Source organism: Enhydra lutris, unplaced genomic scaffold (genome assembly GCF_002288905.1).
Source record: "Enhydra lutris kenyoni isolate GAN:26980312 unplaced genomic scaffold, ASM228890v2 scaffoldscaffold46, whole genome shotgun sequence".
NCBI lineage: Eukaryota > Metazoa > Chordata > Mammalia > Carnivora > Mustelidae > Enhydra > Enhydra lutris.
The window spans coordinates 4,644,829-4,670,030 of NW_019154130.1; the positions used below are offsets into that span (position 1 = coordinate 4,644,829).

At 48.7% G+C, this 25,202-nt stretch overlaps 2 protein-coding genes across 3 annotated transcripts; one reads left to right on the top strand and one right to left on the bottom strand.

Moving 5' to 3' along the window:
* The first annotated feature begins 102 nt into the window (after positions 1 to 102).
* Positions 103 to 8,881, top strand: LOC111156356 (eukaryotic translation initiation factor 2B subunit alpha). The gene is made up of 9 exons (XM_022517149.1): positions 103 to 234; positions 1,284 to 1,385; positions 2,572 to 2,708; positions 2,802 to 2,918; positions 4,691 to 4,807; positions 5,321 to 5,385; positions 6,579 to 6,654; positions 7,714 to 7,839; positions 8,607 to 8,881. Exons 1-9 carry the CDS (start codon positions 222 to 224, stop codon positions 8,769 to 8,771), a joined length of 918 nt encoding a protein of 305 aa, XP_022372857.1. The 5' UTR covers positions 103 to 221; the 3' UTR covers positions 8,772 to 8,881.
* Positions 8,882 to 9,797: 916 nt separating this feature from the next.
* On the bottom strand, positions 9,798 to 24,756 carry LOC111156355 (DEAD-box helicase 55). Of its 2 annotated transcripts, XM_022517147.1 has the most exons (15): positions 24,620 to 24,756; positions 21,862 to 21,912; positions 21,682 to 21,768; positions 20,743 to 20,834; positions 20,602 to 20,664; positions 17,838 to 17,987; positions 17,018 to 17,207; positions 15,473 to 15,555; positions 15,042 to 15,050; positions 14,590 to 14,721; positions 13,592 to 13,684; positions 12,412 to 12,526; positions 11,782 to 11,950; positions 10,763 to 11,055; positions 9,798 to 10,545 (listed from the first exon to the last, which is right to left on the bottom strand). In XM_022517147.1, the coding sequence occupies exons 1-15, from the start codon at positions 24,725 to 24,727 to the stop codon at positions 10,369 to 10,371; spliced, it is 1,812 nt and encodes a 603-aa protein (XP_022372855.1). In that variant the 5' UTR covers positions 24,728 to 24,756; the 3' UTR covers positions 9,798 to 10,368. The 2 variants fall into 2 exon arrangements, with proteins under 2 accessions (XP_022372855.1, XP_022372856.1); XM_022517148.1 differs by lacking the exon at positions 15,042 to 15,050.
* Between the last annotated feature and the right edge of the window lie 446 nt (positions 24,757 to 25,202).

Here is a 25,202-nt window from a genome sequence, read left to right on the forward strand (position 1 = left end):
CCCGGAGCCCGCGCGCCCCGACTTCCGGCGCGGCCAAGTGACCTACAGGCCTCTTGGCGCGCGTACGCACGGCCCCGCCCCAAGGCGCCGGAAGTGGAGTGTGGAGTCCCGCGGCGTGCTGTCTGTCAGTCTCTGTAGCTGAGAGCTCCTGCGGTCGTGGGACTCTACCAGGCAGCGCGGGCTTTCCCGGTCCCCTCGGGCTGCGCGATCCGGAGGGCACAATGGACAGCAATGGTGAGTCGGGACGGGACGTGGCCTGTTCGTGGCCTGTTGGGCCTAAAGCAGAGACGCACGGGGGTCCCTCCAGAAGTCACTTTCCAAGCTTGGGCTGATGGATTGGATGTGCCGCTTCCAGTAGCGACTCGGTCCCTTTCGCTGTCCCTGTAAGATGGGTCCCGAGGGTATTCCCAGACCTTCCTTCTCCCAGCGCTTTCGAGTGCCCATCTCCAAAAAAAGGGAGACTTAGACGAGGTGTGCAGATTTCGGCAGTCGTGATTTCCTCATATGTAAAGTATGAGTAAGATTCCCCGCCTTACTGGATCTGGTACTAGAATTTTTTTAAAAAGACGTATTTGATGTGCTCATCTAATATGGTTATCAGGGTGTTTTATTAAGTGAAACACAAGGGCAAACTGACATATGATGCGTATCATTTAAAAAATAGAGGGATGGACCTTTGCAAGTACATGTACATATGTAAGTAGGTGAACAGGCTAGAATTGGCACGGACTGTCTGGACAGGTGGAGGGAAAGTTGGTACAGTGGTTGACTCTGGGATTCTCCCAGGACTTGTAGTCAAGGATAAGAGGGAGGATGACCTACCACTGTCACGTGGTGGTGCTTAAATTTTATGCCTTTTGTGCACGGATAGCTTTTTCAAAAATGAGAAACACGTCTGGTAAATACTAAAGTCGGGTCATCTCTAGTCCCATCAGCATTTATAGTGCCTCTGAAGCCAAACACCCTCAAAAGAAAGTATTTTTAAAATTAGTTTGCTTCTGGGGCACCTGGGTGGCTCAGTCTGTTAAGCATCTGCGTTTGGCTCAGGTCATAATCTCAGGGTCCTGGGATCAAGTCCTGCGTCAGGCTCCCCACTCAGCAGGAGTCTGCTTCTTCCTCTGCCTCCTCCCTTCGTGTGTATGTGTGCCCTCTCTATCTCTCCCTCTCAAAAAAATAAATAAAATCTTAAATAAAATTAGTTTATTTCTTAAGTCACTGAAAAGCTCTCCGGTCTTACAACCTGCTAAATGAATTTGATGAATCACTTTTTTCTCCCTCCCCAGAGTTAATTGACTACTTTAAGTCTCAGATGAAAGAAGATCCTGACATGGCCTCAGCAGTAGCTGCCATCCGGACTTTGCTGGAGTTCTTGAAGAGAGATCAAGGTGAAGAGGGTCATATTCAAACACTCCTCTAGGAACTGGCAGAAGTGTAGAAAGTTGGGGCGCCTGAGTGGCTCAGTCAGTTAAGTGTCCACCTTCCGCTCAGGTCATGATCCCAGGATCCTAGGAGTCTGTGTCACCCTCTCCCTCTGCCCCTTCCCACTGCTTGTGCACTTGTGCACGCTCGATTTTTCTCTGTCAAATAAATAAATAAAATCTTTAAAAAAAAAAAAGTGTAGAAAGTGAAACTGCGTGGGGGCCTATGTAAGGTAATGCAGCTCTGTTTCAACTTCTTCATTTCAGTCTTCATTTTGACTTGGAAAGAGCCCATCAGTCATCATTAAATGGGTCCCCTTTCATAAGTGAGCTACACTTTGAATCAAGAGTGACTATGTTATATCAAGTTAACCATGAATCTTAAATTATAGCAACAGTTCAGCTTTGTAAGTGTTCACGGAGCTTCTGTCTTGTGCCAGAATTTGTGCACTTGCCACAGAGTATTCCAGAATTCTAGTATTAGCGTCATTCATTGTGATCGCCTACCCTTTCAGGCATCCTAAATATAAGTTTCTTGGTAAAGCATATGTCTTTCACAAGCAAAATAACAATAATAGTATTGATAATGCCTTCTTTAATCCAGAGGGCTGGCCTAAAGACATGTGTCTCTAAGACAACCTGCAGTGTCTTCCCATTGTACCTACAATAACACATACACACTGAGCCTTTTCTACACCGCCTCTCAGACCTCTTCTGCCACTTCTGCTTATTTCCTTCCATGCCGTCCCTCACTAAACTGCTTCAGTCTGGTGGCCTCTCTGTCACATCAAGTTCATTCCCATCTCAGGTCTCTGATTTGTTATAGTGTGCACCTGTACCTTTCCCACTGGACCTTTACGGGGCTGGATCCTTTCTTACTCGGGTTTCAGTTTAAATGGCCTCCACTCCAGAGGCCATCCCTGTTAGCCCCACGTTTCTCATCATTCTGCTGCTTTCTGTCCTCATTCAGTCTGTAACTTGTGTATTTCTTTGCTTGTTTACTGTCTGCCTCTTCCTCGAGAAGGGGAGTCCCATCAGAGCAGTGACCCTGTCTGCTCACTGGTGTCTCTGGTTGCATAATATATCAATCACAGATCTGTCAAGGGGCTGTGATACTAACCTGAACACCGCATTCCTCACGTGACCCATGCAGGGGAGACGATCCAGGGCCTGCGAGCGAATCTCACCTGTGCCATAGAAACCCTGTGTGGCGTGGACTCCTCCGTGGCCGTGTCCTCTGGTGGGAAGCTCTTCCTGCGCTTCATCAGCCTGACTTCTCTAGAATATTCAGTAAGCCCCGCCCTCCTCGGGCCACCTGTCTGCTCCTGTGTGTGGCTGCAGGTATCCTCGGCTCTACCTCTCATTTTGCTCTTTTCTTCCTAGGATTACTCTAAATGTAAAAAGATCATGATTGAGCGGGGAGAAATTTTTCTCAGGAGAACATCTCTATCAAGAAATAAAATTGCAGATCTGTGCCATACTTTCATCAAAGATGGGGCGGTGAGTAGATTTCCTCACATGTGGTAATTGGGAGCAAGGACTTTGGACTTAGACTCTTGGGGGAAAATCCCTCCTCTGCCACTTATTCGCTGTGTCGCCTTGGACCAGTTACTTAACCACTCTGCGCTGGTTTTCTCATCCGCTAAATCAAGGTAACAGCAGCACCTGCCTCATCAGGTTGCTCTGGGAGGAGGTACTGAGACGATCTAAGGACTCTGTACTATGCCTGGCACATAAGCCCTGTACAAACGCGTAGATGCTACTACAGAGGCTGGCACATCAAACAGGCTGAGAGGGCGCCGGGCTGGCTTGGTCAGAAGAGCGTACAGCTCTTGATCTCCGGATTCTGAGTTTGAGCCCCACATTTGGTGTAGAGATTACTAAAAAACAGTAAATAAAACTTTAAATAAAATAAACCAGAAGAGAGAAAACCAGTGGGACAGCATGGATGATTCTTGGTTTAATAAGATGTCGTTATCAAAGAAGTGTTTTCATTATCGGGTATGTACTAAATCAAAATTAAATCAACACCTAACAGCTGTTGGCACTGGTTCATACTGAGTGTCTTCTCGGTGAAGGTCAGGGCTGGCCTGGGATGCTGTCTTTCATTTCATTTCTGGCGCTACTGCTGAGACGCGGAGCTGCCAAGGGATTCTAGGTGAAGTGAGGACGGGAACTGCAGGTTAAGCCAGTCCCCCAGCAAAGGGGCAGTAAAACTTTTATGATGTCTCTCCAGTGGCGTCCCTCTCCTGCCATCCAAGCCTCCACGGACCATAAAATTCTTTACTTGTGTTTGACTCTGAAATCTCGTCCTGTTTTATTACCCCCTTCCCAACCTTTGAAGTGTGTTCTTCACGAAATGACGTAATAGATGTGAGCGGAACTTGTACAAAAGCCAGTTGCAAACAAAGCTGCCTTGGGCCACATGGAGGCAGGACTGTGACCGCCTCCTGCGCCCTGGTGTGTGTGAATGTATTAATACCACCTGCATCAGCGCTGACTTCAGACTAAATTCAGAGCAGAGCTGCCCACGTTGAAACCTGCAGACGAACCACCTGGGGATCTTGTTCAGTGCCAGTTCTGATTCAGCAGGTCTGGGTCGGGGAGCTGAGAATCTGCATCGCTGACAGGCTCCCGGACGATGCCCAGAAAGGAGCGAGGGCGCGCTCTGTCAGTTTTGCATTATACAGAACCGCGTAGTCCGTTCATTAGAACAGAGCCGAAGTGAGTGTCTGCCCATTGTATCTGGCCCACAGATGGGTTGTTTACCTGAAATGGTGTTTATAAATTTAAAAAGAAGTTAGTTAGCCAACACTTCTGTCTTGGATTCTCAAGAAAAAAATCAGATGATGTGGCAATAGTAAGGACCGTGTGACAACAGCTGGGGCTCCGTCTCTCCTCTTTGCTGCTGGCCTTACCCGAGCCCCTGCATTTCTTCCTGCAACCTGCCTCGTGCCTGCGGGCCTTGTCTTAGAACCATGTCTTTGAACTAGGAAGGCGCCCCCAAAGGAACCGAGCAAGAGCCTTCAGATAGAAAGGCTTTTGTATCTCATGAGCAACACCACATGGAGATTCCACTCCTGCATTTGGTATGGGAAGAGGTGACCCACCCCCCACAGACGGGCCATCAAGAATCTCACTTGATTCCAGTTGATTTGTGAGACAGCATAGAGAGAAGCCTGGGGGTACTGGGAACAGGCATGCTCAGGGCAGAGAGTATGGGGTGATCACTGTGAAGTTTGCCCTTTTGACAGAACTTTCTTGGTCCGCAGAGAATATTAACTCATGCCTACTCCAGAGTGGTCCTGAGAGTTTTGGAGGCAGCAGTGGCGGCCAAGAAGCGTTTCAGTGTGTACATCACAGAGTCACAGCCCGACTTATCGGGGCAAGTATCATTCCGTTTGGTTCTGGGCCCAGCGGTCATTTTAGAGAGCAAGGGAAGGATTAGAACCTGTGTAGGAAGCCCCAGACCATGCCCCCGCACTGACCAGTGACTCAGCCTCGCCATTGTGCCTTTTCCTGTCCCCAAAGAAAAATCTCTGTGTATTGGTAGTAGGCCACTGTGCAGGACCTAGATATGCCAATGGAAAAATTTTTATCAAGGAGTAGATAATTCCCATCTCCATCCAGAAGATCATGAAAGAAAAAACTGTCTCCTTTTTTGCTGTATTTGCATCTCTTACCCAGAGTCCCCAAGAATATAGTTTTCCTGAAACATGTTTTCTCCTAAAGAACCCAAATTCTTGTTTCCTTAGTCCAGAGTCTTAGAACATGCCCCTTAGTCCCTGAATATGAACTGAGTTTCAAGCTATTGTGATTTACCATTGTCCAAATTAAGTGACTCCTCATCTGCCACTATGGGACTTTAGCTCATGTTCTCAAAAATGTCATTTTCCAGTAAGAAAATGGCCAGAGCTCTCTGCCACCTCAACGTCCCTGTCACTGTGGTCCTGGATGCTGCTGTTGGGTAAGTTCCCATCTCCCCTGAGCACTGTTCCTCTTCCTCACCCACTCCTGGGGTCAGATTGGAGCAGGGTTTCCGGTTGGAGTCCCATTCATAGAACTGCATTGGCTCATGTTCTGCCTCCGAATCGATGGCTGCATTAAACCAGCAAGCTTGTGAAAAGGTCTCGATGGTGTATGCAGGAGACGAGCTGTAGCGTGTTTCAGAGAATGGGAGTCATTTATGTGGCCTTAAGGTGCATTTTATTTTATTCTTTTAAAGATTTTACTTATTTGTCAAAGAGAGAGAGCCCAAGCAGGGGGAGGGGCAGAGGGAGAGGAAGAAGCAGGTTCCCTGCTGAGCAGGGAGCCCAATGCAGGACTCAATCCCAGGACCCTGGAACCATGACCTGAGCCAAAGGCCGACACTTAACCTACTGAGCCACCCAGGGTCCCTTATGATGCATCTTAAGAGCAAGGTGCGAAAGTCAGGCTCGAGTCAGTACATATAATCAGGACTCCCTCCTCAGCGGAAGGCATGGGCTGTCCTCAGTGGCACACTGGAATTCTTTGACTTACCCGTATGACTTCACTTCCAAAACTGAGGACACACGTTCTGAGAATTGCCAATGTACCTCGCAAAAGAAAACAGGACTGAAAGTCTCTCAGGAAAAGAAAAGGAAAAAAAGACATAAGGCAGATAATTAAGGAAATTAGGAAAGCGTTCAAAAGGAAGCATTTTGAAGAATTCTACTTCATTGTTCATTTTCAAAGGCAAATTGGCCTTCACTGTAGCTCAAAGATTCTTGAATTACATAACACTTTCTTCCAACTCCGGATCACGATAGGTTTTTAAATTTCTGTTTTGTTTGAAGTCGATCAGAAAAGAGAGTGTCGCACAGGTAGTGAGGATAAAGAGCGGGTCACGGGATTCTCACGTTCGTCACTGTACCCGTGCGTGTACATGTGCCGGGCAGCCGTGGGGAGGGCACACATACGGCGGGGTCGGGGGTGGGGTTGTGGTCACAGCGCGTTTTCATGCTCGTGGTTGCAGAACCGCCAGCGGTGCCCAGGTTGTCTCGGGTTTAGTGCTCTTTTGAAGGAAGGAAGTGATGAGAGGAACTTACATTGGTGAAAATGGAATACCGGTCTTTGCAGGTGATACTGCTGCTCGTAAGAGCCAAGAAAAGGGTGTAATTTTGTTAAAAATTCCTCTAGGTATATCATGGAGAAAGTGGATCTTGTCATAGTTGGTGCTGAAGGAGTTGTTGAAAACGGAGGGATTATCAACAAGGTAAGAATGTCAGTTCCCCACAGTCCTTGCTCCGGGCAGGGAGGGGTCGCTGACCCACTTCCTGGCGACGTTACCGTTCGCTCCCCCAGCACCCTCTTAGCCTCCAGATGACACCATCCCGGCGAATTGTCTCTCAGTCCCCAGATGCCACTGCAGTGGCCAAATTTTGGTCCCATTTCTTTGATCTATGTGAATTACGAGACTGCAGTTTATCTTCCTCAAAACATGTTTTAACTAGAATTGGGTTTGATTGTTGTTGTTTTTTTAAAATTGGGCATATTTGACATCAATATAGTGTGTTAAAATTTCTCCATCCATTGCTTAACATGGAAAGATCTCATGATCCTTTGCTGCGTGGTGAAATGGATACCGCATAGGGTTTTCACATGTACAGTTCAGGGCCGCGGTCTCACACAGCATGGCGCTCTCGAAGCCCATCTTCGTCGTAGCGGGAGTCAGCACACCATCCCTGTTTATGGCCAAGTCACGTTCCTTCGCGTGCAGAGAGCACGTTTGTTTGCCCACTGACTCCTGTCCACCTGAGTCATTTCTACGTTTCGGCTCTTGTAAATAAGGCTACTACAAACACGGGTGTAGTCGCCTATTTGAGTTCTGGTTTGCAGTTCCTGCGGGTGCGAACCTGGGTGGAATTTCTGGGTCATGTGGTAATTCCATGTCTAGCATCCCGAGGACCCACCAGATTTTTCCATAGTAGCCGCGCCACTGTCCATTCTCCTCAGCACTGCACAAGCATTCCAGTCTCTCTGCATTCCTGCCGACACTCGTTATTTTGGTTTTTCAATTATAGCCATGCTGGTAGGTGTGAAGTAGTACCTCCTTGTGGGTTGACTTGTGTTTGCCGAATAACGACAATCTTGAGCATCTTTTGAGAATGTGTGTATTGGCCATTTGTTTATCTTGAGAGAAATGTCGATTCTGTCGTCTTTTTAAAAAGATCGTCTTTGATTCCAAAGCCAGATTTACATATTTTATGTTCATTCACACGTTTTCGAATATGCTATAAGATCTCATCCTTCTACTTTTTCTCTGACTCTCCAGATTGGAACCAACCAGATGGCCGTGTGTGCCAAAGCCCAGAACAAGCCTTTTTATGTTGTTGCAGAAAGTTTCAAGTTTGTACGACTCTTCCCACTAAACCAACAGGATGTCCCAGATAAGTTTAAGGCAAGACTTTCTTTTTTACATATTTGAAGGGGTATTTGAGTCTCAACTGAGGCCTTTGGGAAGAAGCAGTGTAGGAATATTTCAGTGAGTTACTCCCCTCCCATCACTAGTTGCTCCCACACTTGCCATGCAAAGATCAGTGGTTGGCTGAGCTCAGACTCAGAGTCCCATTTGTCCCCAGAACGTCCATTCTCAGTCTCTCTTAGGCATGAGAGGGAGCTGCAAGGACATAGGGAAAGCTGATGGTTCAGTCCAAGCTTTGGAGTCAACTCTCCAGGCTCAGCCCCCATCTCCACCGCTCACTAACCACACGGCCCGGGGCAGATGCGCTCGCTCTGTGCTCTGAATGTCCGTTATCTGTCAGATGAGCTGTAAGTGCATTCTGAGCCATACGACAGTTCTGAGAAAATCCAGGAGAAAAGCTTGGCACGTACCAGGCACATAGTAAAGCTCTCTGTAAAGACCTGAAATTGTTATCTCGAGAGGTTTGGAGCCGTGAATCTAGCATGCCAGTGAGGGGAGACACAGTTTGGGTTTTTCATTAAATTGAAACCTTTGGCCGGGAGGCCGCCAGGCCGCCATCCTGACGTCCCAACTGCGCTCTGCCCTCCTCGCCAGCGTGCCACTCAGCTGGCTTTCCCCACGTGCAGGGAACACTTTCAGGTTGTAGCTAGCTACGCACTGCACTGATGGCTCAGGCCAAACCCACACCACCTCTGAGCCCTGGTTGTGTGGGGAAAACCAACACGTGCTTCCTGTCTCCTCAGTATAAGGCAGATACTCTGAAGACGATGCAGACCAAACAAGATCTCAAAGAGGAGCACCCATGGGTCGACTACACGTCCCCTTCCTTAATAACACTGCTGTTTACAGACCTGGGGGTGCTGACGCCCTCAGCAGTCAGCGACGAGCTCATCAAGCTGTATCTGTAACCACCGCGTCCCTTCCTGCTGCCGCACAGCTGATATACCTGGGGCGGGGTGAGTAGCTTCCTGACCCCTCCATGGGACAGGCCATACTGAATTTTTTTTTTTTTTTTAAAGATTTTATCTTTAATCTCTGCCCTCAACGTGGGGCTCGAACTTAACAACCCCGAGATCAAGAGTCATATGCTCCACTGACTGAGCCAGCCAGATGCCCCCAAAACTGATTTTTTTTTTTTTAACAAAGACTTAAGGACTAAGGACCTAAAACCATAAGACTTATGATTTCTTACGACCATAAGAAAATTTCTTACCCATTTCAGCCCCATCTAAAATGTGTTCATGGTTTCCCTAAAACCCAACCTGAATTGTGTTTATGGTGTCTAGATACTTTCCAGTTTCCAGAAATACAAGTTATATTATTGGCTATTTAACCAATGAAAGACATACCCAAGCCCACCTCCCTTCTAACCTGCACTCCAGACTGATTTGCCAAAAGCATCGATTAAAGAGAAGCAGGCCTGAAAAAGCAGGTGTTCCTACAGGCAACCAGGCGCCCCTGTGGAAACCAACAGCCACCCAGGACACATTATAAATGGTGCCTTATGAGAAAGGCTGGAAACCCAGACTGAAGTCACATCAGACTTCCAGTGGTGACCTCAAGCCTGGGGCTGCCATCCTAACATCGGTATTGGGACAGACGGGAAGGAAACCACCAAGAGAACCCAAGGAAGGTAGAAACAACATTTAGCAAGAGCAGCCTCCGTGGCTCAGCACATACGAAGACCTTCCAGAACATCTGTGAACCAAAAGTCTGTACCTGTGGAAGATGTGAATTACCTTTAAAACATGTTTGCTCCTGAACAGCTTTTTAAAAATTGTACCTGGGGACAAATTCAGCATCTTCTCAAATAAACTACACGCAAGATTTTTCTATGGTGTCGTATTGGTACTGAGTGCTACCCCAGGCCCAGAGGTACTGGCCATCTTGGTGAAGACAATGTAACCACATTCACACACTCAAGACATTCAAAATAGAAGGCAATAGTTTATTCGACACAAAGCATAATTTTTTTCCCTAGAATGACTTGCTTCCTTCCCCTAAAACTGTGGTGGAGACAATTCTTCAAAGAGAAGAAAACCCCGGCAACAGCAGCCCCTCCACGTGGGTGTTCTGTGCAGTTCCTCAGAGAGAGAACTCAAGTTCAGGGCAAGGACACCCACAAAGGTCAGGTGCAAAGACACCCACAAATAGTAAGGAAACTTAAAAGGCCAAAAATCAAGTATACTTCAGTATCTTTATGTTAGAAAGTAAGTATAAAATAGGCACAGAAAAATGAGCTTTAATTTAGAGGGGACCCATCAAAATAAATACATCTATTATTTACACTCAGTCTTACCCTCTTCTGTTGGCCTTAAAGGCTGCTGTGGTTTCCATAAAGCAGTCATGAGTGTGAAGCGCGCCCTCTGTTCCCAGTGTGAACACGACTTTCCTGGATGCCAGCTGTGGGTCCAGCACACGGGGAAAGTGTGTGGGCACTGTGTGGAGCGCTGTGCAGGGCCTACTCGCCATTCTCCCTGCGCTCAAGTATGCCCTGGGGCCGGATCAGCAGTCCTCTTCCGAATCAGGGATCTCCATATCTGCTCTCGGGACTGTTCTCTTGCCACTTGAAAACAACCCCTTCTCAAATTCTTCTTCAGTAATTTTGCCTTTCTTAAACTTTTTCAAGAGCCTCGTGTCGTTGAGAAGTTCCTCCATGTCCTCGTCTTCAATATCGGAACCCTAAATGCACAAAGTGACAAACCACTGAACTCTTTAGGGACATGCTCTCACAGCAACGGACACGCTCTCAGATCAGCTTCCACAAACATGTCACACTCCCAACCAAGTCCCAACAGAATACAGAAATATGAGAGCCCCACGCAATCCCTACTCCAAGACACTTTGATAAAATTCATTCAGAATTCTCCGCTGAGTATTCAAGTAATGAAAATTGTACCTCTTCCCTCTTCCTTTTTTCATTCATTTTTTTCTTCTTCTCCTTTTTGGCCTTCTGCTTTGACCAAGCTTTATTTTTTATGAATTTTCTTCTCCCTTCATTTTCTCTTTTCTCTTTTCTTTGTTGCTCCAGTAGTTTCTGCCTCTGCTTCTCTCTAACTTTATCTTTAAATGGAATGGTGTCTGTGTTAACATCCGCAGGCACGAAATCTGGAAACTGCCTTCCTCTGAGTTCTGGCATCTTGGGCATCCTCAGCAGGGCAAATCCTCGAGCAAGACTAGCAAAATCAAGATCTAATTAAACCAAAACGTCAGAGTTAGCACACCCAGAATAGAATCATAAGCACCAGGGGCGCCTGGGTGGCTCAGTGGATTAAGCCGCTGCCTTCGGCTCGGGTCATGATCTCAGGGTCCTGGGATCGAGCCCCGCATCGGGCTCTCTGCTCAGCAGGGAGCCTGCTTCCTCCTCTCTCTCTACCTGCCTCTCTGCCTGCTTGTGATCTCTCTCTGTCAAATAAATAAATAAAAATCTTAAAAAAAAGAATCATAAGCACCAACCCAAAGAAAACGGCTCTTTTCTAACCGAATGATTGAATGGGTTCGCTTTAATTAGAATTAAAATAATTATTTTTTACCAAAAAGGAATACTGGGCAGCAAATTTGTTCTGTCTACACAAACCCTAAGAACGCTTCTTTTAAATATTTAGAAAATACTAACCCTGACATGCGCCTAACATTTTTTTTTAAGATTTTATTTATTTATTTGACAGAGATCACAAGTAGGCAGAGAGGCAGACAGAGAGAGAGAGGGAAGCAGGCTCCCTGCTGAGCAGAGAGCCCGATGCGGGGCTCGATCCCAGGACACTGAGATCATGACCTGAGCCGAAGGCAGAGGCTTTAACCCTCTGAGCCACCCAGGCGCCCCACACCTAACATTTTCATAAGACAAAGAAGTTTCACACCTGCACTACTTGTAAGGCCATAGGTGTTTAAGGAGACAATTACATGAAATCACCTTACCCTTTATTCTGAAGATGAGGTTGCATTCATGCTTCGCATAAGCCTGGACATAGGACACAAAGGCTTTCATGCCCTTTTCAAACACCGCTCTGTCAGCCAAGGCCATGGACTTGAGCTTTGGAAGGAGGTCTCCTGTGTTCTTCTGGAGTTTCATCTCCTGCAGGGGGCACTGCACACAGACCACATGCTCACCTCTTCTGGCTGGGATGCCCTCACCCCCCAAAACCCCATCAGAGCCAGTGCAAAACCAAAGGCAAAACAATTCATTGTAATCTAATCAGAGACACTGAAGCCCAAATTCCCAAGTACGTTACTTAGTCTGACATTTTTTAAAGGAAAATTTTAAAATCAATTTTACATAAAAATCCTGATTTCTAGTTGGGGAATACCCAACACTAGGTCTGTGTTCCCAAGTACTGACACTCAGCTGGAGCTGAGCATGGCTGCCACCCTGAATGGGCCTGGAGCCTCTCCACTGCCTTCAGGCCAGCCAGCTCCTGCCCTTGCATCACCACCTGGGCCCCCAGAGTGTGCAGACCCCTCCTCCAAGTTCCGGGCCACTTGCTGGAAAAGGACTCTACCAAGTACCCTATCACTGGGCATGCTATATGAAAAAAGGAGACCACTTACTTTTTGGTTAATTTCAAGGAAACTGACGTAGGACTCTTCCATGGGAAGGAGGAACACGAGTGCGCTGCCACCGTGGCCAATGCGGGCTGTACGGCCACAGCGATGAACAAAGGCACTGTGAATGGGGGACGGGACGGCAATCACCATGCGAGAGTGGGCAAACAGGGACCCAGACTCCATGGCTCAGCCCAACCCTGCCTCTCACTAGGGTCACAGATACAAATGCTGGCAGTTATATATAGACCGCAAACCAGACAGGATTCAGCAAGACACTTAATGTGAACTAGGAAAGTTCACATGTATGCCTATCTGATGATACAGGTAAAACAGGTCCTAGTAGAAAACTGGAAGACAAACTTAAGAGAAAAGTGGCCTGTAAGCCCTCCAACAAAAAGTAATGATCGTTACCACTCAGGAGGTCTATTTCCCCACATTTTCCTGTTTGGAAGGATCTATAAGGAAATTAAGTTTGTTCTGGGAGAGTAAGACTTTCGTATACGGAGTCATGTATTGATTTCCTTTAAGCATCTATCAGATGCTTCTGTGCAAGAACTTTAATAAGCACAGGGAGGGGCGCCTGGGTGGCTCAGTCAGTTAAGCATCTGCCTTCAGCTCAGGTCATGATCCCAGGGTCCTGGGATCGGGCTCCCATTCAGTGGGGAGTCCGCTTCTCCCTCTGCCTCTGCCTGCCGCTCCCCTTGCTTATGCTATCTCTGTCTCCCGCTCTCTCTCTTGTGTCATATAAATCAATAAAATATTTTAAGAAAATTGTCACTGTTTAAAAAAAAAAGAAGAAAAAGAAAGCATGTGAAAATAACAAATCGTATACTATGGCATCACTATTTTCACACGTCAAGGATGGTTCACCTGTTCATCCATTTTTGCTAAGTAATTTTTTTTTTTTAAGATTTTATTTATTTGAGAGAGAGAGATCACAGGCAGGCAGAACAGCAGGCAGAGAGAGGCTGGTAAGCAGGCTCCCTGCTGAGCAGAGAGCCCCATGTGGGGCTCGATCCCAGGACCCCGAGGTCATGACCTGAGCTAAAGGCAGAAGCTTAACCCACTAAGCCACCCAGGTGCCCCAAAAGTAATGTTCTGATGAACATCATTATGTGTATCTTCGTCAGGATTCATGGGGCTGGATTCCTGACAGAGAGGGTCACATTCCGTCATGCCGTACCTTGCGCTGCTGGGAGGGTCGTACTGCAAAACCCAGTTTACTTCAGGAATGTCTATTCCTCGGGCCATGACATCCGTGCACACTAAAATCCCTCTAGAAAATGAGAAAACATCATTCTGAGCAAGGAGGCAATCAACGTCCTCACCATCAGTCTTTCCCAGCCTCAATGAGGAGGACAACAGTACTGCAAAGGTTCCGGAATCTCTCACAGATGCAAGCAGTTAGGAATCCCATTTTGACTTTTTTTTCCTCCTAAGGATATCTAGGACTTCACAAATTCCCAACGAAAACAGGTAGGGAAGAGACTGGGAAAGGACTTTTTAAATCAGCATACTTTTCTTTAAAACAAACCAAAAACTGCAGTGCATCTAATCCTAGGTGTACAGTCCGTTCTATCACTCTGTCTAGGAGAATGCTTTTTTTTTTTTAAAAGATTTCATTTATTTATTTGACAGAGAGAGAGATCACAAGTAGGCAGAGAGGCAGGCGGGGGGTGGGGCGGGGGAGAGCAGAGAGCCCTATGTGGGGCTCGATCGCAAGACCCTGAGATCATGACCTGAGCCAAGGGCAGAGGCACTCCTAGAAGAGTGTTTTTAACAACACAGCCAGGAGGCTCTTAGAAAAGCAGAAAAATGTTATTTCTACATGCTGAATTAATTATGGCCACTGAGAGATGCAAGGTCCCAACCATGCAGTGACCCAGTGAGAACTTATGAGACTTCAATGAATTGCTCCTACCCAAATGCCCTTCACCCATTCAACAAATAGGTATCAAAACCCCTGGGCCAGGGGCTGGGCCAGATTCTCAGAGCTTACAATCTTGCAGGGAAGTCAGTGCAGCGCAGCACGACGGGGTCAGGCTGGGGATGGGGTGCCCCGGGGCCACACAGAGCAGGTGTGATAACTGGGCAGAGGAGAAAGAGGGTTCCAGGCAGAGAACACAGCCCACATGAGGGACCTGCGGAAGCACACAGTGAGCTGCAGGGCAGCTAACGCACCTCTGCAATCTGCGGAACCCCATGAAGATCTTATCGCGCTTGTGTTTCATCTTCCCGTGAATGCACATGATCTGCACACCCTTCACCAGGGCCTCCAGAGCCTTTCCGTAGTATTCCACACAGGCACAGGTGCTGCGAGAGCGGACAGAGGGCTCAGAGTCACTGGCCACCTGGGTCCCCTACTGCTGGGGACGGAGGCGGCGAGCACCAGCTGCAGTAGAGAGGACCCCATCCTCTCTGGGACAATGACTACCAACATCAGCCACCCTAAACTCTCGATCTGAAGCCCTCCTGGAGTTCTGACAGCAGGACAGAACAGTGGCTGCCACTGGGCTGGCTGCTTCAGGGCCATTCCCAGCCACTCCCTCCCTCACCTCTGCGACAGAGGCTGGGACAGCTGCACACTCGTTTCCTCTGCCTCTCTGGAGGTGAGCGGCTGCCCAGTGACTCACCTTTGGCCCCTGAAATGAAAGCCTGAGTCAGCTGGGGAAGAGGGGCTTCTGAGAAAGCTTTCTGCTCTTCTGGTGTGAAGAATTCCCTTCCCCCTCCCTTTTCTGTTTTTAGTGCAGATGGAGCAGCAAGCATGACAGTGGCCATCTTCAAACCATGAAGGAACAGACATGAATAAAAGGCCAATGACAGTCACAGAAGTACTGACCTGGACATGGGGGAGACACAACCCAATGTCAGGACCTGCCTAACCTCTGGCCTTCTTCCTACAGGAGAAAAATAACTCCTCCTGCTTAAGTCACAAAAGCTGGGTTCTCAGTTACTTGAAGCAAAAACACTCCTGAGAGAATTCCAAACCTTAGGGCTACATGCATCTGTACGTTCTGGAGGTGACTGAACCAGATTCTCCCACCACAGCATCCAGAAGAATTACCTGAAGAAGACCAGGTGTTTTTCCTGCTTATGATTTCGAAGAAAATGTACCAACTGGTTAAATTTCTCATCTGCCTTACATACCTGCAAAGTAAAAAAGGAAATCAATTTAAAAAAAATTATAATAATCTCTTCAGCTATTTTCAGTTTCAGCCTTAAACGTTAAGGAATCCGATTTCCTCCACTGATAGAACACACTTCCGTCAGTGAATTAATCGGTCCACCTAGCTCTGAATGGGTATCGGCTTGTGGTGCTGACACAAGTCAGAGTCATGTCACGGAGACACACACGGTCATCTAAAGCAATCGTCCCCAAATCCCAGAATACAGACAGGGACACCAGCTATATCCAGGGTAGGTTTTTGTTTTGTTTTGTTTTGTTTTAAGTAAGTTCTATACCCAACATGGGGCTTGAACTCATGACCCCAAGATCAGGAGTTGCACGCTCTCCGGACCGAGTCAGCCAGGTATCCCTCCAGGGTAGATAGAGTAGATTTTAAATGCAGATTCTTGGGCACAGCACACAAACTCAGTAGGTCTAGGATTCAACCCAAGTATCCATACTATTTAAGAGCCCCCAGGAGATTCTGATACATCTCCATGTTCAGAAATCGCTGCTCTAAGATGAACCCAGGCTTCCAGAAAAGAATGTACAAAATTTGAAAGACCACCATGGAGACAGACTCCAGTCCCTCCTAATTCACTCAATGGCTGCATTCAGGCCCCTGCATGAGAGACATTTAAACCCATCTGCACGCACTCCCCCTATTTTTACCAAAACCAAATTCTCAATTTGGAATTTCTTCTCACACACTCAGATCTCTCTAAATACAATCAGTGAGGGGCGCCTGGGTGGCTCAGTGGTTAAGCCTCTGCCTTCGGCTCAGGTCATGATCTCAGGGTCCTGGGATCCAGCCCCACATCAGGCTCTCTGCTCAGCAGGGAGCCTGCTTCCTCCTCTCTCTCTGCCTGCCTCTCTGCCTACTTGTGATCTCTGTCTGTCAAATAAATAAATAAAAAATCTTTTTAATAAATAAATAAATAAATACAATCAGTGAAATGAATACAAAACAGCAGAAAGCCACAAGAGCCGCAGTCAGTGTCCAGAGCTAATAGTTACTGGTACTTACTATGTACTACACACTAGCCTAATCTGTATTAATCCATCAATCCTCACCACAACCCATGAAGTGGGTAGTAGTGGAGCCCCTTTGTACAGTAAGTGCATCTAGTTCAATTAGTAAGGGACAAAGCCAAGATGTGTCCCTGGGCTTTGTCCGGGGCCGTCGCATTCTGGCACCTACTCAGCCAGGCATGATGCTACCTACGGACCCTTCCCTCTGCCCAGGAAAGGCGGGGGGCTCCTGACTTTTCCAGCCCAGCCTGGAAACACCAGCAATGAAGAAGCCCCCCCAAATCCGGAAGCCTATGGATGTCAACACCGCCCTCCAGGCGGTTGCCCTAGAGGCAGTGCCACATCGCCCATGAGACCCCAGTCAGCATTCTGACCGAGCTGCGGGAATCGACAAAGAGATCCAGTGCGCACCATGTAGTAGTTCTCCAGGCGGGAAGGAGTTTTCTGAGTGCTGCTGGCCGCGACGCCCTTCTCCTTCACCGAAATCCGGACGGGGTTCCGTAGCCCTGCTCGCACCAGGCTCTCCACTTCCTGCGTCTGAGTGGCAGAGAAAAGGCCTGTTCTCCTCTGCTTTGGCAAAAACTCCAGGATGGTGTTTATGCTAAAAAAAAGAGGGCTCGAGCTTAGCCTCTCGTTTATCGGCATCATCAACAAATACCACCTTAGGACACTAAACAGGTATTTAGAGACCAGGGGAAAAGCCATCACAGTATTCACAGTAGACATGAACCAGGGGATGAGATGATGAGCAATTTTTCTTCTCTACACTTTCTTTTCACTTCGTACTCTTTACACTTTACTTTATAGTCTCTTTATACTTTTCTTCTTTATACTCTAAATTTTTCCAAGTTTTCTCCAACATGAATACATAATTGTACTTTTATCACGTGGGGCAATTAAAAGAGAATGAAGATAAGACAAAAACTTTTTGGAACTAAAAACCATTGACCTATACATTTTAAGTAAGTGAATTATACGATAGATGAATTATATCCCAATAGCTATTCAAAACACACACACACAAACTTTAAAAGAAATTATGAAAGAAAATACATCTTAAGAAGTAGAACTGGAACTTAAACTGTGTGGTAGTATTTGAAAAATCAAACAACCTAATGATCTGAAATTCAAATGAGCCCAATAAAGGCAGTCATAAAGTGGTAAAGGAATTTCACTTTGCTCTCCTTTCTGCCAGTAACACCCAAAGCCAAAGAAGCCCATAGTCCAGTACCTTGCCTCAAACCCCATGTCCAGAAGTCTGTCTGCTTCATCCAACACCAGGACGTCGAGGGACCTCACACAGCTGGCCAGATCCAAGCCTTCTGCCTTCCTCCGGAACATGTCCTCCAGGCGGCCTGGCGTGGCCACAATGATGTTCCCACTTTGAAAACACAATAAACATTTACCACACTCTCTGGATCTTGGGAATATCTGTGATTCCAGATACTAAGTTCTGTAGTGCCCCGTGGTCACCCAGGTCATCTAAGTTCCCACTAAAGGGAAATACAGCCATGAGTGAGGGGACAGGGCTCAGGGCAGAAAAGTGAGGCCCATGAGGAAGGCAGACAGGTTCCAGGCCAAGACCCAGGGTGGTGTCGGCACACGCGGGGCCCACTGGCCACATCTGGCCTGCCCCTGCTTCTGTGCCGTCTTACTGACCATGCCCATCCACGCATGTATCGTCTCTGGCAGCTTTCACGCCCCAACAGTGGAGCTGAATACCTGTGACAAACCACGTGGTCCACCTAATATATTTATCATCTGTTCCGTTACAGAAAAGGTTGGCTGACCCCTGACCTAGAACAAGTTATTCAACCACGTTAGGCCCCAAGTAACTCATCTACAAAATGAAAGTGTGAACAGAATTAGAGAGAATTTTATGTTAAAGATCACAGCTGTAGACGAAACGACAAATACGGCCCCTCCACACTGGCTGACCCACAAGAAGTTGGTTTTTTGTTTCGGGGTTTTTTTTTTTTAGAAGAAACTTTTGTTAAAGATTTTATTTATTTGACAGAGCAGAGTGAGCAAGAGAGAAAGAGCAAAAACGGGGAGCAGTAGGCGAGAGAGAAGCAGACTCCCCACTGAGCAGGGAGCCCGATGGTGGGGCTTGATCCCAGAACCGTGGGATCATGACCTGAACTGAAGGCAGATGCTTAACTGACTGAGCCACCCAGATGCCCCTTCAATTTTAAGCAAGCTCTACACCCAATGTGGGGTTCAAACACGCAACCCCCACCCAAGTCAAGAGTTGTATGCTCCACTGACTGAGCCAGCCATATCTTCCAAGTTTTTTGTTTTTGTTTTTTAATGTGAATTACATGCCAATGGTTTAAAAAGTGTAGAGCTCACACATAAAAATTTGGAATTCCATGTTCTTTTTAAAAAATTCAATATCTGGGGACGCCTGGGTGGCTCAGTTGGTTAAGCAGCTGCCTTCGGCTCAGGTCATGATCCCGGCGTCCTGGGATCGAGTCCCGCATCGGGCTCCTTGCTCATCGGGGAGCCTGCTTCTTCCTCTGCCTCTGCCTGCCATTCTGTCTGCCTGTGCTTGCTCTGTCTCCCTCTCTCTCTCTGACAAATAAATAAATAAAATCTTTAAAAAAAAAAAAAATTCAATATCTGGCAATACTGAGCCCAGAATCCTCACGGCAGCCTACCAGCTAGAGAGGAGTGTTTGACCGCGTACTGAGCAGTTCCTACCCAACCCCACCCCAGCCCTTTCACACACTCATGTTCTCCTCTCACCCCTACACAACTTTGTGACCCCGGCTGAAAGGCACTGCGTAGGATAGCTAGAACATGGCAAATGCTAATAGAAGCAGTTATCTTTATTAAGTTTCTCTAACAAACTAGCCACAAAACCCATCACTATTCGTAATAAACCTTATTCATGGTGCAACTGAAAAAATTCCAAAGGGCTGATGGCCAGCATGCGGTCAAACATCCATCTGTTTTTTAAACACCTGTGTGTGCTCAGCACCGTGCAAGGCCCTGAAGATGCAACGCTGTGGGACAGACAGCACACTGACCGCTGAGCCTGCCTAGAGACACAGGGAACCTGACCCACACAGTGCTCTAGAGGAAAGCTGGGTCTGTGCAGCAGCAGAGGCGCTGAGAAGGCAGCAGCAGTGGAGAATGGTGGCCTGGCAAGCCCTGTACGAACATTAGGATCCTTCCTAAGGGCCACAAGAAGCCAGTAAAGAGTTCTCAATGAGTGATATGATCAGGCTGGCACTCTGAAAAGGCCACCTGGGTTGCTCTTTGGGGAGTAGACTGTAAGAAGGCGAAGCAGAAACACACAGGAGAGAACGCTACCGCAGGAGCCCAGGAGAGACAGGGTGGTCCAGATCAGAGCGGGAGAGGGGGTGAAGGGAAAAAAATCAAAGGGCTAGAGATGTGTGCTCTGGAGAGAAAATGTGAATGATCCGGTGATGGTTAATGAGGGGCGGGGACAGAAGAGACAGTGGAGCATCAGGGCCAAGTCCCCGACATCAGGAGAAGCACATGGGTAGACAGGTGAATGCGAAACCCCAGACGACACGAAGATATGGGAATAAAAAGCACCCGTCCCAGACATGTCTGCAACAGCAGGGAGAGGCCCGGGAAGTGCCAGGCAGACCAGCAGCTACCTGCAGCACTGGGACTCAGCGTGAGGTCAGGACCACAGGAGTGAGATGAGACCACTTAGATAGCCCCAAGTGAGAAAAGCAAGGGCCCTAAATTCTGTATAGTCAGCCTGGCGAGAGGCAGGGCCACCCCGACTCCCTTTTCCTCTGCAGGGTGAGACTCACTGAAGGCGAAATGCTCGTCAGGCCGTATTCCCCAGGAAAGAGCCAGCAGGCAAAATGGGAAGGTGGCCTGGAGAAGACAACTTTTTGGGGAGAGGGCACTGCCGAAGGGAATGCTCCCCATGAGGCCTAGACCAGGTATCGCTTCCTCTTGGGTTCAGTACCAAAGACAAGCAAGGGAAGAGCAGAAGCAAGCAAACTTACCCTTGTTCCTTAAACCTTGCAACATCTTCTCCAGGATTCCTGCCTCCGATCCAGAGAGTCTGGCTAAAACAAGCAACAGGTCTTGAGCAGGTCAGGCAAAGTACCAGCGCGCGGCTACCAGGGGGACCGTGTCCGACTCACCCAAACTGCGGGAAGTGCTTCGTGAAATGCGCCAGGACTTCATCTATCTGAATAGCCAGCTCCCGCGTGGGTGTGATGATGAGCGCCCCAACCTGCCCGAGTGTGGGGAAAGGAAACAGTGAGCAGAGCGGGCTCACGGAGCTGAACACCTGCGCCAGAACTGTGCAGTTCACAAAGCCGAGTGCCCCGGGGAACAGGATTCTGAGCTTCCACTGCTTCCTCTGTCCCAGGGCTTCTCAGTGACTGCTCTAGATCCCGGCCAGTTCTCATTATTGACAAACACGGGCTTCACAAACACCGAAATGCATCCCCCCCTGGGGGAAATGCAGGGTCAGGTTCCGGGGAGCCTCTGGTCATGTTCTATCAATCAATCAATCCAGAAGCTGGTTTTTATGTGTGCTTCTGTTTAAAGACACCTTGAATAATACAGAGTTGATTTATCAATACTGACTTCGCTGCGGGTCGCACTATAGCTCATGCCTGGATGGAGCGCATCTCGCACGCTTATGTTTTCCGAAAGGGCCATCCTAGCCTTCTGGTGCTCAGCAACACTAGCCACTGCTTCAGCTCTACTCCTGAGGCCGTTTTAAATGCTGAAGTCCCCAGCAAGAATCACAGCGGTAAACAGAAGGACGCCTGTTTATTATAGTCTGAGAGCTACGCAGGAAGGCAGAGCGTTGCCCTGTTCAGACTCGGCTGGGAACGAGCACAGCAGGTGACCCCGAGTCTTTGCTGCTCTGCACAAAGCCATGAATGACGGAGGAAACATAGAATTATTGATCTGGGGACCACAGGTAACTATCAACAGGCAGGCAGATTCAGAAACAGGGTATCTGCAGGTAATGAGGACAGATTTTTTTTTTCAATCTTTTGACCAGCTTCTTTGAACTGTGACCTCTACAATGACTAAGTGAAAACACACCCCGTAGCGATCCTCACCTGATTCTTTTTTAGCTTCTCTTCCCTTCTCAGAAGAATTTCCAGGACGGGGATGACAAAAGCGAGCGTTTTGCCGCTACCTGTGACCTGCCAAGATGGAGAGAATTTGGTTTGCTTTTCCTCACAGTTCATTCTGGAGGGAAAACAGGAGGACAAGCTGCATTTCAATGAGGTACTCACCGCCTCTGCAGCGACATCTTTGTTTTTCATGAACAGAGGGATGGTTGCAGACTAGAGAAAGAGATGCAAAGGCCCCGTTAGAGAATGCCCAAAGCCCACGGAACACAGTGGGTGGCCTGGGTCACAATGGGTCCCCCCTACACACACACACACACAATACAAACCCCGAGTAGAGTCACCACAAAGCACCCCAGGGGGGTGGCTCAGAGGCAACACAGCAGAACACAGCTGTGGTGTCTGTACAGACAGTGTGGAGGGAACAGTGAGCTAAGCTGGGATTCCAGAGTCCTAAATACTAGCCCTGCCTCACGTCCTTTTCCTCTCTGGACCAGGAAGGGTTTGAAGACACTGAGTTTTGGAGTCCCTTCCAGCTCTCGTATCAAAAAATAATGATTCCAGGGGCGCCTGGGTAGCTCAGTTGGTTAAGCCTCTGCCTTCAGCTCAGGTCATGATCCCGGGGTCCTGAGATCAAGCCCCCTGCTCAACGGGGAGCCTGCTTCTCCCTCTCCTTCTACACGGCTCCCCCTGCTTGTACTCTCCTGCTCTCTGTCAAATAAATAAATAAATGAAATCTTAAAAAAAAAAAAAAAAGACACAATGATTCCAATAAACCGTCTCATTTTAAACACCACAGGATACCTCCAGGTCTTGCAGAAAGCAGACTCAGGTCTCAGCTTTGAGGTCATCCCCTCCAAGACCCCACTCCTGGTCCTCAGAGCCTGAGCTCCCCCATCAAAGCACATGCAGCACTTTTTTTTTTTTTTGAAGATTTTATTTATTTGGGGCGCCTGGGTGGCTCAGTGGGTTAAAGCCTCTGCCTTTGGCTCAGGTCATGATCCCGGGATCCTGGGATCGAGCCCCGCATCAGGCTCCCTGCAGAGCAGAGAGCCTGTTTCCTCCTCTCTCTCTGCCTGCCTCTCTGCCTACTTGTGATCTCTCTTCCTCTGTCAAGTAAATAAATAAAATCTTGAAAAAAAAAAAAAAAAGTAAAAAGAAAAACGTAAAATGAATTTTACTACTGTGTTTTATTTAACCCAGGAGACCCAGACTAACGTCACTTTTAACAGGTAATGAGTATTTTAAAAATTAATTAATGAGATATGTTCCACTCCTTTTTTTAATCCTATGTCTCCAAACTCCATCGCACCTTCTACAGGTAGAGCACATCTCAATTTGGACTCACCATATTTCAAGTGTTCAAGAGCTTCATGTGTCTACAGACTCCCACAGTGGACGGCATAGCCCCTGATTACGAACAACTGACGTCAGTGACTGGGTCTCCCTGCACTACAGTCCCAAGGCAGGGTTCGAAGTACCCCCAGCTGTCATCTCCTGCTTCCTCCACCTCTTTCCTGAGGATCTCATGGACATCTCAACTCAGTAATTCTTGAATTTCCCTCGGAAACGTGCTACCTCTCCCTGCCTTACTCATCTCAGTAATTGGTACCGCCATCTACCCAGCTGCTGAAGACAAAAACCTGACTCCCTCTAGATTCCCCTCTTTGGTAACCCCTACATCTGGCCCCCCAACAACCTGAACACTCCTCAGAATCCACTCTACTCCAAGTCACCACCACCTCTCACTTGACACTGACCCCCTGACCTCCTGCTTCTCGAAGCCCCTGAAGTCCATTCTCCACACAGCAGTCACCTCCCTTCCCTTCATATGTTGCTTCCCATTAAGATGGCTTCCCGTTGCATTTAAATGGAATCCAAACTCCTCCAAGACCCTGCACAACATGGACCCTACTTTGCTCATCTCTTATACTACGCCTGATGGCTCCCACCAAAGGCCTTCTTTCTGTTCCTCCCAGGTCACCTCTAGCCCCAAACATCCGCACTGGCACTTCTCTCTGCTGAGATACCCTGCCCCAATCACCCCCCAGTCAGCTCCTCAATCATTCCGGTATCAGCTCAACGGCACCTTCGGAGGGGCCTTCCCTAACACACCACCTTAACCTCCTGTCCTGGACCTCAGTGACACTTAGCACCAACTGAAATTACCATTTTCTACTCCTTTCTCCCTCCTTTCTCCCTGCAGCAGAAAATAAGGGGCGCCTGGGTGGCTCAGTGGGTTAAAGCCTCTGTCTTCGCTCAGGCCATGATCCCAGAGTCCTGCTCTCTGCTCGGTGGGGAGTCTGCTTTTCCCCCTCTCTCTCTGCCTGCCTCTCTGCCTACTTGTGATCTCTGTCAAATAAATAAATAAAATATTTTAAAAAAGAAAAAAAATAAGGTCCATGCCTGGGGACCAACACTGCGAAGTCCCCAGAGCCTAGAAAACCTGATACACAGTATATCCTCAACAAATATTTCTTGAATAAACAAATAAATGGGGCCAGAAGGCTTCACTTGGCCCGCATAGTAAAACGGCAGGTATTATTTTCTGAGCTCCCATAATGTGTCCAACACTGTCTTAGGGACGTCCCACAGTAACCCTACGAAACAGGTAAGAAGGAAACGGCGCGGAGACGTTAAGTCACCTGCTAGAGGGGCAGCGCTGGGACGCAGCCGGCACTTGGGCCCCAGCACTCACAGGCGCCGGGGGCGGGGGGTGATGGTCGCGGGGGAGGTCAGGGCCCTGGCGCAGGGGCGCCACCGCCCCCCACCCGCCGGCGTCATTAACCAGGGTAGGTAGACTGAAGACACGGCAGAAGTCCCGGGGGGGGGGGGGGCGGCCCGCTCGGAGCCTCCCTGCCCCGCCTGCCACCCCCTTCTCCCGAGCACGGAGGACCCTTCCCCGCCCGGCCGCGCCAGGTACCTGCACCGGCGTCATGTACGGGAAGCCCAGCTCCCGCAGCGCGCCCAGCACCCGCGGGTGCAGCCGCATGGGCAGCGACTCCCAGGAGCCCTCCGTCACGTGCTCCATAGCGCGCTAGGCCTCGGCCGCCACGGCCGCCACCCGGCCGCCACCCGGGCGGCGCCGGCGAGCACTTCCGCTTCCGGCCGACCGCGGGACCGCCGGCAACCGCGCTCTAGCAGCAGAGTTCCAGAGCTCGGGGAAAGGGTCCTGCGCGAGCGGGAAAAGCTGACCGCGGGGCAGTGAAAGTGGACGGTGGGGACGGGGCTAGACCGGAGTCGTACCGTCCCTCCCACGCAGCCGCCTTGGCTCGGGCGCATTCCCACCGAGAACAGGCATTTCGGCGGAGGGATTCTGCTCCGGCTCGCTGGCTTCCTGCGCTCATCAGAGGCAGGTGGCAGCACAAGACCGCGTCCTGGCCTAGGGACAGTTTGGTCTGGAGTGGATAGAAATGTACCCCGCTCCCGGAGCCCCGGTCAACACATATGCGAAATCGGGGATGGTGGGGACCCAGCGCTCGGTACACACTAAATGGTGGTTTACT